Source organism: Marmota monax, unplaced genomic scaffold (genome assembly GCF_021218885.2).
Source record: "Marmota monax isolate L192 unplaced genomic scaffold, Marmota_monax_Labrador192_F-V1.1 WCK01_AAM20220418_F8-fsc00006, whole genome shotgun sequence".
NCBI lineage: Eukaryota > Metazoa > Chordata > Mammalia > Rodentia > Sciuridae > Marmota > Marmota monax.
In genome coordinates, this window is record NW_026693712.1 from 5,074,652 (window position 1) to 5,088,072 (window position 13,421).

The window sequence follows — 13,421 nt, forward strand, 5'->3', positions numbered from 1 at the left end:
TGGGATAGAAATCTTGAAGAGGGTTCTAGCTGTAGTTGCATCAAAATTCAGTGGCTGACCTCAGCAAGCCCCTCATCCCATGTAGGTCTAATGCCTTCATGAATCAATGAAAAGAGGCTTACATTAGATGGTCTCTGAAATTGCTGCCAGCTTTAGAAGTCTGCGAGTCTTTGCTTTGGGCAAGAGTAAACAAGCAGACGTGTGTCTGTGTCCCAAAATTGACTGACCTGGAATCATGACAAGAAATGCAGCCAAGCACAGATTCTATGTGAGGCCCAGAACGTGTCCATCCGTAGATGGAGCCAGGATCTTGGATACACATTGTTCATGGTTAATGGAAACCCGCTTCAAAGATGGGGTTGTTTTTTTTGTTTTTGTTTTTGTTTTTTTCAAGCACAAACTTTCCTCTTCACCCACATAGTTTCTGATCTGAATGAAATTCAGCTTCCATAGTAGGCATCACTGCATGTCGAAGGAGCTCCACTCCATAGCTCTTCTCCAGTGGCTCAGTGGTGCTCCTCCGTGTTGGCATCCTTGACGGCACACACGGCTGTTTGGGTCCTCAGGGGTGCCTTTTGTTCCTTTCTGATGGAGGACTTCTGTAGCAGAGCCATGGCTCTGTATGGCTGGGGCTGGGGCGGAGAGGCACTGTGATGCATCTCCAAGATGTTTCTGGAGGGAAACTTGGCTCGGAAAGTCACCACAAGTCCCTGGTGCCTTTGTTTCCTCATTGCTCTGGCGTTCTTGTTGTGCAGGCTGGCACGGGGTGGACTGCTCCATCAGCTGCCCCAGTGGCACCTGGGGCTATGGCTGTAACTTAACATGCCAGTGTCTCAACGGGGGAGCCTGCAACACCCTGGATGGGACCTGCACGTGTGCACCTGGATGGCATGGGGAGAAATGTGAACTCCCCTGTCAGGTATGCCAGCTCTGCCTGGGAACTCCTGGGAGGAGCCAATGCCAAAGGGTTGGCTTCTATCTGCAGTTTTCCTGATTTAAATTGGCTGAATGTGAACCGACCTTCAGTAATTATTAGAAGAATCAAAGTGTTTGCATTCAAATTGGACACTGGATTGGGAAAAGATAGGAAAGACAATTGGTTAGGTAGGCTTTATGAGAATTCTTTCTTCTTTTCTCTTATCTGCACCCTGTTTTCCCACTCTTACACAAAGAATTTTCTCTGTTTCTTAAAACACTCATCTCTTGGTGGCAGCCAGTTAGCAACACTGGTCAAACACCCAGTGTATGCTTGTCATTCTCCAAATATTTTGTTTGCATTATAATGGAAATCCCTTAGCCTTTGGGATGAGAAGTGACAGGGGGGCTGAAAGGGGGTGGTGACTGGTGTCACAGAAATGCTCATTGAAGTGATGAAAGAAGGCTTGGAAAAGGCATGGTTTAATGTAAATATCTCTGTAGTTGCAAGAATCTCCTGAGATTTTCCAAGTTCAACACTCACCCACTTCATTCCCTTGACCTACTTTGAAGATGTGCATCATTAGAAATTATATCCACCCCGGCTGACAGAAGGTGCAGATGGGAAGTGTTTTCTGTAGTAACCTGCCGATTTCTTTCTTTCCAAAGCACTTGGCTGGTTCCTTTCCCTGGCTTCCATCACTCTTTCTTCCTGTCACAATTCTTTTCTCCTGAGCCATTAAGCATTCTCTCTGTGGTGTGTGTTCTCTGCCTCCAGGACATCATCAGATGGCAAGATAACAATGTGACCCCTTGAACTGGGCCCCTTGAGAAGGGACTTCCACAGAGGAGGCTCTTCCCTCTCTGGGCTTCCTCCTCATTAAGTCCAACCCACTTCCCAAAGTAGAGAGGATTCCCAGCCTGGGCTTTTCCGTGCCCTACAAAGCCCCAGGACAGAGTTAAGTTAGCTTTGCTGATTCTCAGAACAATAAACAAATAATCAGTACTTGGAACAGGCTGGAAGGTCACCCATGTGGGCTTGTGGCCCCAGGCACAACCTTGTCTTTTTTTTTGTATGTTAGATGCATTAGTAAATTAGAGAAGGCTGATAGTTTAGGGGTTCATAACATGGTAGAGCTAAATTCTATGTAGCTCTATCAAATATTAGTGGGGCCTAAAAAAGGGCTTAGTTTGTTAGTTTAACCAGTTCTAAATAAATGACTATGCCATCTAACACCCACTGACTGTTCATACTGGTTCTCATGTTCCCCTCTGGTGACAGTGTGTGCCCTCTGTTTTCCTTAGTGCCTGTGTAGTATGGGGAGGTTTGTAGCATCTTCCCTCAGTTCCCAGGTATAGAAGTGAAAGAGCAAGGTTTTTCCTGCAAATGCAAAACTTTCCATTTTTTTCCCCCATAAATGAAATGATCATGTCCACCAAGAGTCTCATCTCTGATGGGTTTCCCACACCGACACACATTTACAAACCCACCTAACTGCAATGGGAAGAGGAGGAAGGTGTGCCATCACGTCCTTAGGACTTTAAATTAGAATATTTCATGTGGTGTTGACTTTTTATTGGAAAAGAGGATATTAGACAAAAGTAACAAAAGATTTTTATTTTTCTATACCATGCATCTCATTGACAACTTAGAGAAATAAATGTAATGCAATTAGAACTATAGTTATTTTTAATGTTATAGCTTATTTATGTGGGCCAGAGTTCTCCTTTTCTGCTTAAGAAAGGAATGCATCGTAGGGAACACTGAACTATGTTATAAAAATCTTTTTAGGAACAAAGAAAATATTTTTATGAGTTGTGGCTTATGATTTTTAAAAAATTAACCAGCATATTTACATATATTGCACACATGCCCACCAGCATATTGGTAAACTTGGTTTTACCATTCATCTGTCCCAACCGTGATGTCAGTTATCAACCAGAATTTGAAAGATTTTGAACACTGATGTTCTGGAGCCTACATTCTGGGAACCAAGAAGATCTGGGACTAGGTGATCGTAATGTGCACTCCTGAGAGGTGTTAGGGGAATGGGGTACTGTATACAAAATGTCTGGCCGTGGCCCTTTTGCCTCCAGGTTCTCATTGCTGTCTTTGGTGCCTTCTTCCTTGCAGGATGGTACGTATGGGCTCAACTGTGCTGAGCGCTGTGACTGCAGCCATGCAGATGGCTGCCACCCCACCACGGGACATTGCCGTTGCCTCCCTGGATGGTCAGGTGAGAGCCCAGAGTCCTTACTTTGAAGGGGAAACCTGCCAACTTAATGACCTATTCTATTCCTTACTCTTTCAGAGAAATACACAAGTCGACTTTTCAGATAATATAGTAAAATCTTCAATAAGCCAACACATTTGTACTCATAAAATATAATCACTAGGTGTAATTAATCTGCAGCCCCACCCTCGTGCTGTTTTTTTTTTTTTGTTGTTGTTGTTGTTGTTGCTTTGTGCAGGGTCAGTTTTCTTGATCATACATGTAGGTTCCAATTGCTGGAATTTAGGCAACAAGATGGGAGAATGTGAGTTGCTATGAAGAGCTCAGAAGGAACTCTAATGGTATAATTGGGCTTTGAGAGGAAGAAAAGTTGAAATAAACCCTAAGAATATAACTAGGTCAACCTAGTGAGATGAAAATATTAATATTAATAAGGTTACTAGGCAAATACTTAAGTATTCTTTCCTAGAAATAAAAGTCTTAAAAACTTTCTTTTTTTCACAATTATGTTGGAATAGTGACAAATTTATGATATGGTTGAGTACAAATTTTCTAACCACAGCATGGGAATTTCTCTTTATTTATGTGGCTTCCTGATTTTAGCTAGGAAGTTTATCAAGCTAACAGTGGTCCCAGAAGAAGGATGATGATTTTGCTCATGATCTACAGACTTGTTTGTACATTTAGTGCCATCTTCTGAGTCTGTAAATCATGAGCAAAAACACCATTCTTCTTCCAGGACCACTTTATATTCCCACCAGCAATGAATGAGGGGTCCAGCCTTTCCACAACCTTACCACATCTGTCTTTTCTATTACAGCCATGTTGGCGGGGGTGCAGGGGTGTCTCATTGTGGATTACTTCTGTGTTTCCCTGATGGCTCATGATGTTGAGGATCTTTCCATGCATTTATTAGCCATCTGGATATCTTCTTTGTAAAAATATTTATTTACATCATTTGCTCATTTTTAATTTTTTTTATTATTGAGTTGAAACAATTCTTTGTATATTTTAGATTAATATTCTTTATTATTTATGATTTGCAAGTGTTTTCTCTTGTGAGGGTGTGTGTGTTTTTACTTTCTCAATGGTGTCCTTTGTATCGGAAAATTTTTAATCTGAGAAAATACATTTTCTCTCTTTTGTAAATTTTGTTGCTTATGCTTTGGTGTCGAATTTAAGAAATCATTGCCTAATCCAAGGTCAAAAAGGTTTGTGGCTTTCTTGTAAAAATTTTGTAGGTGTAGCTTTAGGTTCATTTTGAGTTAGGTTTTTTTTTGATGTGATATGCTGAGGGGATCAAACTTTATTCTTCTACATGTGACTATCCAGTTGTCCAAGCACCATTTGTGGAAAAGGCAAATTCTTTCCTTATTGAATCTTCTTGACATCCTTTGTCAAAAATCCCATAAAAAGCACATGAATGTAAGAAGGGTTTTTCTGGATTCTCTATTCTATCCCATTGGTCTATATACTCATCCTTATGCCAGTACCACACTGTTTTGATTACTATAGCTCTTTAGGAAGTTTTAAAATTGAGAAATGTGAGTCCTCTTTTTTTGGGGGGGCAGGTACCTGGGATTGAACTCAGGGGCACTCAACCACTGAGCCACATCCCCAGCCCTATTTTGTATTTTATTTAGAGACAAAGTCTCACAGAGTTGTTTAGTGCCTCTCTTTTGCTGAGGCTGGCTTTGAACTCACAATCCTCCTGCCTCAGCCTCTTAAGCTGCTGGGATTATAGGTGTGTGCCATTGTGCCCGGCCCTATAGCTTCTTTTTTTTTTTTTTTTTTTGATGTTGTTGTTGTTTTTCAGGATTGTTTTGATTCCTTTGAATTTCCATATGAATTTTTGGATCAACATATCAATTTTTACAAAGGATCAAGGTGGAAATTTAGTGGGGATTCAATCTATAGATCAATTTGGGGAGTATTGCAAACTTGGCATATTCAGACTTCAGATACATAAGCAAGGGATATTACAGGCAATCTTTTCATGGTTATCTGTCAGATCCTTAGGATTTGTTGAGAGTTTCTTTACTTTGTGATAGGAGTAAACTGAGATGAATTGTCATGAGCTTGATTTCTAGTGTCTGAGAGCCACCTTGGGAAAGAGGCCAAGGCTGGTGCCGTGAACTTCATTTTCTGTTGGTAGACCATAGACAGAAGACTTCCTGACCTCATGGTTCCTTCTTGACTTGCAAAACTCTGACTTTACAATATGAAAATTCTACCTTTCAGTTTCTGTTGACTGTCTATTTACCCCATGTTGAAACTGAATCACACCAGGGATTAAACTGGATTTTGTTACCCGGGTTCTTGAAGTTCTCAAATGGACTGACTGGTACTAATTTCTCAATGACTACCGTTAAGCAAAACAACATTTTGAACTTTCTGGTCATCACCATTCAGAAGTTTTCTAACTGAGAGGCCGCATCATTTGTTTTGGGTCATATGCTACCAAATCCAATTTTGTCTTATGAATATATAGAAGTGTAAGGTATCCTGGAATACCTCATCAGTACTCAGGTGTCCACCTGCTTTGATTTAGACTGAGCCTGTGAAAGGCACACACTAGTAGACATGGGAAAAGCAAGAGATGATTTGGCCTGAAGCCAGGCGGAAAATGTGTTGGTTTCATTCCACAGTCTGGGTCATGGGGTAAGACAAATGATCGCATCTGGCCTTAGACCTATCAAGCTCCTGCGGGAATGCAGTGGCTTTGTCACACAACGTAATCTTGTAATCCTCTGTCCATCTGTGACTGGCTTGCTTCTCTAAAAGGCACAGGGCTCTATCTCTTATTGCTCACTGTGTCTTTGCTTCATGGCCTGTGTGTCTTTATTGTTCCTAGGTCAGCTCAGTTGTCCCAGTGCCTCATTTCTTTGGGACCTCTGTGTGGGCTGTTGATGTGCAAACATCTGTCAGTATCTAAGCCTGCATGAGTTTGTCTGCCACACTCACAGAACCCAGTTGGTACAAGCAAACATATGTAGAGGACAATAAAATTCCAAAGCTTCAGAAACACCATTGGACCAAGATTTGGCTTATTTTTCTAAGAGGAAAGAGCAGCTTGTGTGTATTATTTACACAAGACATCATTTTGTTGTCGACACTGGACAGACTCATGACCTTTTGTTGATAAACTTGTCTTCAGTATTTTCCTTGTTAGGACCTTTGTCAATATAGAGAAGGCTTCACTTTTCATCTAGGCACCAGATGGGGCCACACTGTGAACAGAAGCCCAAGGAAGCAAGTAATTCTACTTCCTCTCCTCTGGCTGCCAAGATGGCTCTAGGTGACACATTGAGCATCGCCAGAGAGGGTGGCAGTGTGTGGTATAGCAGCGAGGCCTCTTGAAGAAGTCAGTGAAATTAGCACAGGAGCCTGAGCTCTACCACTGGCCATGTGCAGATGGTGTGAAGTGCTTGTTTCATGATCAGCTGGTTTGGAGCCATGGTAAGGGTGAGAGAAATCAACAGGCCTGTGTGGTCATCACCACTCATAGCTTCATCCTGTCATCAACTGGATGTTTTTCTCCTCAAGGACAGTGACCATAGTCTTTTATTTATTTTTTTAAAGTTTCTTTTATTTCACTATAATTGATAGTCCCTACTCACAAAAAGTCTTCAAAATGTGCTATTATGAAAATAACCAAAACAACAGCTGCATGATACCCCAGCAACTGTTTCCAGAAGAAGATCACCAATTTTTTTGAAAATAAGGATGTGCACTTTTATGATATATGGTTATTTGAAGCCCGAATTCATTAACATTTTTAGCTATTGGGCTATTTTTTTTTTTTACTGATTTTTAGTTTTTGTACTGACTATTGGACCCAGTGGTGCTTTACCACTGAGATATATCCCCAGTCTTTTTTTTTTTAATATATATTTCATTTAAAACAGGGTCTCACTAAGTTTCTGAGGCCTCACTAAGTCGCACAGACTGGCCTTGAACTTGTGATCCTCTGCCTCAGCCTCCTGAGCCACTGGGATTACAGGCCTGTGCCCCTGCTCTTGGCCCCAACAGACTATTTTTGTCTCTTTTTTTAAAGAGGCAGACTGCAGTAGAAAAACAGGGGAAAAGGAAATAATGTCAAGGACATAGGCTATGTCCTGAAATCCTCCTATACCATTGCTACCCACACACACACATTCCACATGCACACATACACATAACATACCCATGTGTAAGCACACATACATACACACTGCTATAAAATGAGACTGGCTTTTCCAAAGTCATTCTGAAATTCTACTTGTCAATATTAGTTTTATATAGATAGATATATAAATGTATATGTGTATTCCTAAAGTAATGGATTGATATGCTCTATAAAGTATTTCCTGAAAGTGATAGAAATACATTCAGTCAGACAGAACACCTATTTGCTGAGTATTACAGCTAATCATGATTTCATTCCAGCTGTCTGGGGACATGTGTAATCTGTAGCCTGGTCTCCAGTTCTGGCTAAGATCACCATCACCTGGGAACTCTTTTCACTTGCATATTCTCAGTCACCACCTCACACCAACTGAGTGAGAATTTGTGGGGTGGGAGAGAGGAGGAGATAAAAGGGGAGGAGGATGGAGCCCCTACAGGTACAATTTTGTACAAATTTGGAAACAACTTGGAAATCCCTCAGGATGTACTCTTTAGCATAGGGGATGAGGGCTGGATGTCTGCCTGATTTAGCTCCTTGGCTGGGTTCTTCTACTGCATACAACCTGTACATCCTTACTTGACAGCCCAGTCTGTCATGTTAAAAGTCACCCGGTAGCCTAGGCAGTACAGTTCCAAGTATGCAGAGTGGATTTGCTGCTCCTTGTTACTATAATTATTGAAGAACTTGGGGTGCAGGGGGCATTTCTTTGACACAAGCAAAACCAATGGTAAAGAGAAGGTTTCAGTATGCATTTACACTAGAATAAAAGTTGAATTCTGAACTGTCAGAAAAGAGGTCCGGACACCAAATCGACCTCTTGGTCTCTTGGGAATGAGAGACTAGCAAGGCAGGGTATCATGCTAAGGAGGGGAATGGAGAATAGCATAAGAGTGAGGTGCTCGAGCCCAGTTAGGAAGAGGAGAATTGGGAGCAGTAGCCTCTGAGCAAAGTTGAGAAGAATCCAGCTTCCTCACTCTTCCCAGCAAGCAGAACAAGACTTGTTGTGGTCCAGCCCTCTTTGCAGCTCTCCTTTCCAAGTGACCCCAATCACCACAAGTAAACTGCTGCTTCAGGGACTGATTTGTCCCCAAGATCTCCCACGAGGCTAGTGATACCTGAATTGTTACAATAAGGGAAGACCTCCCTTCCTCTGTCCAGTGACATATACCTGCAAATCCAAGTTGGAGGCAGTAACGTTATCAAGGGTTAATGAGAATGCACCCAGTGAAAAGGACTCACTATCTGACCCTTTTGGGCACCCAGTGGTGAATAGTATGTCTGCTGGTGTCTGTGTGATTTTAGGAGAGGAAGTCATATTAAAGCAGAAGTTTGAGTCCCTGAAGTGATGATAGAAGGAGATGCTCATCCCCTGCACCCCACACCTAAAGGAAAGAGGCTGTGGAAAAAAATCCAAAGCTTCCTGATGGCTCCAGCTGCCCAGCAGTCCACTCTGTGCCATTTTATCTGGGCCCAGACACAGAAAGGCAGTACTCTCCAGTGCTTTGGTCTTGCATCTACATATGCAGACATCGCTAACTTATATGACTAAGACTTTATCTCAGCTTGGTTACCTATATGAAGAAATACTGTTTTAGTGGATCTTTAAAATCCATAGTTATCCAAATAGGAAGATTTAGCAGCCATCTGTCAATTGTCTTGAAGTTCTCTGCCACCATACTGTATGGGGGCTGGGATTGGGAGATGGAGGTTGTCAATCCCCATCCTGCACAAAGCTCACCTTCTACCAGGGCAGACACTACAGATAGAGGTGGAGACAGGGTGAATCACTTCTCATGCCACAGAAAAGCAGAAAAAGTGTTACGTCTAAATGCTAGAGTACTTCCCTTCTACAGTTATCAAACACAATTATTATTAACACATCTCTCCCTTTAATATATGTTTAAAAGTTTTTTGGCTGGGATCAACACCCCAAATATTTCAATACTGGCCTAGGGAATATAAACAATTAAGCAATATAAAAAATATAAACAATTAAGGACTGGGGGTTGTATGTCTAAGAGGGGAAATAATGACACCCCAGATGATCTATTTACTGCATTCATACCATAAGCAATGCCTGCTGAATGCTGGTTTCACATTGAGGCCCCCCCAGCATAATGCATCAGGCATTAAATGCATGGACATTTCTTTAGAGCTGCTTAGCTGAAGTTTATCACGATCACTCAGCCATCGCCTAGCAACTCATGAGGGCTATCAAAGAGCTCTTTGTCCTCAGTCCTGGCAAAAACAGTTCCTCACAGATCTCCTTATCAGCATTGGAACATTTATCAGGGAAAAAAAGATGCTTCTATTGAACCATAGGTCTCCACAAATTTAAAGCTACCCCCTTCCTTGTTTGCTGCTTCTTCTAAATATTTTGGGAAGTTATTTCCTAAGGTAATTAGTGTTAATGTTTTTGTAAAAAAAAAACATTCCAAGGAAATTTTGTTAAGGTATCTCATAATTTTTCATTGCTCTAATCTGGTTCAACATGAACAATACACAGGCCTGAGCTCCTGGAAGCTTATCTACTCAAAAACAAGGAGATCAGCCATTTCTACCTCCATAGCTGGAAAGGGCGACCACTTAGGTACTTACCCTGGAAGACGTTGGGCTTCCTGATTTGAATAAAAACTTCTTCAGGGAAGCAAAACATGCTGTGTTTGCTCCCCCAATTGGAAAGGAGTCCTGAATATCACGTAGAGAAGAGGAACTGGGCTTATTGATCGATTCAAATATTAATGTAACACAATCCATGTACAGGCACCAACCTCTCTTACAGAGTTCTCAGATCCCCTCTGCACACCATCTTCTGCCCTCCTATAAAACACAAATGTAGTTACGCTCTATCCTTCTTAAAAATTGTTCTTTTGGTAACACCAGGAGGAGGCTCACAGTCCACAGCATGGCGTTCTTAGTTTCCCTCAATGTGGCCGCGGCCTGACTGCTCACCCACCTCACCTGCTCTTCCCAGCCCCTGAGTTTCAGTTGAAATTTGCAATTCCTAAAGGTTAGATACATCCTTCTTTGGGCCTCTGAGCCGACTCTCTAGTCCCTTAACCCAGAGCCCTCTTCCCACTTTGACAAGCCACCTCCTTCCCTGGCCATTGTCCCTAGACAAAGCTAGATGTCTCTGATCTGTGGCCATTATTGCCCTGGAGTTCCTGTTCCTAAAGAACGTCTCACCAGCAAGCCAGCATCTGGTTGGACTTCTTGAATATTTATTAACTTAAATTCTATTCTCCATCTTTGGTAATCAAGGAAACAAAAAGATGTATTATAAGACTTTAGCAAAATTGGCCAAAAATAAGATGAGACCCATAGAAATGATTAAGGAATAAGAGACACACGTACACACAGAACCAAACTTTTTGGTTAAAACAGACTTACAGCTATTTATCCTGGAATACAATTCACCGCTGCATTGTCCTGACATGGAGGTCAAATCAGCAGCCTTATACTTAGGTGTATTGTAGAGAAGCACTTACCAAAGACTCCACCATGAAACCTCATCACTGGAAATTCCACAATTAGATATTTATTTCTTAGGCTCCTAAAATGTGTGCTCTCTTAAAATATTCATATTCTCCAGACCAGGCACACCTCAGCAATAATAGATTTATCTTGTCCTTCCCAGACCATAAGTGGAAGGCAAGGTGGCAGAGGCAGGGAGGGACCATGGGGGAGGAGTAGCTGTGGGAGAAAGGATGAGGAAGAAGTCGGCTTTCCATCTTTTGCTGGACTTGACCCCTGGAGAGACATACCTGATATTTGTTTTCAAAGAAATTAAGCATTAATATCTGCAAAATGATGACTTATTTTTACTGATGCTAGATTAAAAGGGTTTGAATTTTTAAGAAGTGTTTGATAGTAGAATGTTTATAATTTATATCCAAAGGAAAGATTTATTTGCAGTCTAAAAATAAAAGTTATTTAAAAGTAAGCTTGGTTCTGGCTGAAATATGCTGATATGATTGGAGGCTGAAGGTTGATAGATGACCCCTAGAATTGAGTCTCTGGGAAAGAAATGATGGGTAAATCACTGAGACAAGCTTACCTTTGCAATAGATCTCCTTGCCTTGTTGCTTATATGGAAATTACCTTGATAAAGTTGATTATGCTAACTAGCTGGACAAACCTCTTAAGGGAAGAGGAAGCAGATATGAGATAAAGCATCACTTTATTCAGCGTGCCAATCTGGCCTATTGTCATTTTTCCTAACATGCTCTGACTGAGAGTGTGCTAAGCTGTGTGTGAATCATGATGTCTATAATGTAAAAGAGCAGCAGATGCCTTTGACCAACAATGTACTCTACCCCATAAGAATGGAATGTGTAAGTAATGATTTGGCAAGTAGTAGAGAAACTAAATGGCTAAATCTCAATCTCCCAAATGCCACTCCACCAAAAAAGTATCAAAAATCAGTACTAATTTTCAGGATTATTATCAGATTAACTGGATAATCACTTAACTTCTGTATCTTCAAACTTATTTTTTTCTTTTTAAAAAATTAATTTGTTCTTTTAGCTATACATGACAGTAGAATGTATTTTGACATATCATACATATATGAAGTATAACTTCCATTTTTTGTGGTTGTACATGATGTGGAGTTAAACTGGTCATGTATTCATATAAGAATATAGGAAAGTTATGTCCAATTTAGTCTTTCCTATTCCCACCCTCCTTTCCCTTACTTCAGTTTACTGTGAATTAGCATCTGCATATCAGAACATTTGGCCTTTGGCTTTTTGGGATTGGCTTATTTCACTTAGTATAACAGTCTCTAGTTCCATCCATTTAATGGAAATGCCATAATTTCATTCTTCTTTAAGGCTGAGTAGTATTCCATTGTGTATATATATCACATTTTCTTTAACCATTCATCTATTGAAGGGCACCTAGGTTAATTCCATAGCTTGGCTATTGTGAATTGAGCTGTTATAAATTTTGATGTGGCAGCATCATTATACTTCTTTAAACTTTTTACTGAGATTTCTCTTAATGATTCCAGACTAAAATGCCCAGGGTTGTCTGAATCTCTGTGAAGCAGTTGTCTCCATCTTAGCTGTTGTTAAACAGGAGCCTGGTTATAGTCAGAGATTAGGACCTGAATTCCTGGAACTGAGAATAAAGCACAGACAGGTTAGACCTGTTGGTACTTTCTTTACATTCACAAAACAAAGTTTAGGTTTGCAGCTTCCTTATGAAGTGGACTATCACTCAGTGTATTTGGTGCTTCTGCTAGAATGAATGGCTTAAGATCCCATTGCTGGTGTATCATATTTGGAGAGGGTAGAGTTTGCAGTTCCCTCACAGCTTTCTCAAAGAGACTTGAAAGATAATATATTTTTTGAACATGAGGGAAAAATAACCCAGTGGGCCCAGATCACATATTTTATTTTATGGGGAACATTTAAATCCCAATCAGCTTTACAAAGGGACCCGGTCTCCTTTCTTCAGCCAGCATTCCAAGCTGAAATGAAGTCTATTGTTGATTCAAGTTAGACACAACGAGGTCTGTGCGCTTTCATGCCTACTTAACAGACTTTACCACGTGGGAGACTTTCAGAAGGAGCAAAGCAGGAACAGTAAAAAGTGGGAAACTACTATTTAGAAGAAATGGCTGTGTACCAACTAGCAGCACCCACTTTGGAGTGTTGGAGTGCTCCGTGTTAAGGTTCTGGCCACAATGACTTTTCTCTTAATTGCTTTTGAAGCAAAAACCAGAATGCAGAACATGGCCTGCTCAGCACCCTTAGAGCTGATCGTGTTCTGGAATCCTGGAGGGTGTGAGTGCTTGTTCTTACCGTGTTTCCCTTTGGTCTGAGGCCAGCAGTCCCCAGTTCACTACTAATTGTAACTCATTGCCTTTCAATGGGAAGGGCATTTCTCTGAGTTGTGGAGAATTCTGACTTAAAAAAAAAAAAAGAGAGAGACCCTGGTTTTACTTCAAATGCAATCTTATGAGAGACTTCCATGTACTTCAAATAAAACCAGTTTTATTCTCCTTTTTGAAATCTTGGTTTTCCTTGATATTTCCTTTGGACGTCTGTATATTCATTCATGACTGATGCTAAAGTTTTTCTGTTTCCAAAACAAGA

The 13,421-nt window shown here is 40.9% G+C and overlaps 1 protein-coding gene across 2 annotated transcripts in view; it reads left to right on the forward strand.

Moving 5' to 3' along the window:
• The window catches only part of Megf10 (multiple EGF like domains 10), a 168,328-nt gene that overhangs the window by 128,637 nt on the left and 26,270 nt on the right, over nucleotides 1–13,421 (forward strand). For both annotated transcript variants that reach the window (XM_058584209.1, XM_058584208.1), the window contains exons 12-13: nucleotides 756–919; nucleotides 3,050–3,152. In XM_058584209.1, coding sequence (XP_058440192.1) covers nucleotides 756–919; nucleotides 3,050–3,152 — 267 coding nt within the window. The remainder of the gene's footprint in view (nucleotides 1–755; nucleotides 920–3,049; nucleotides 3,153–13,421) is intronic.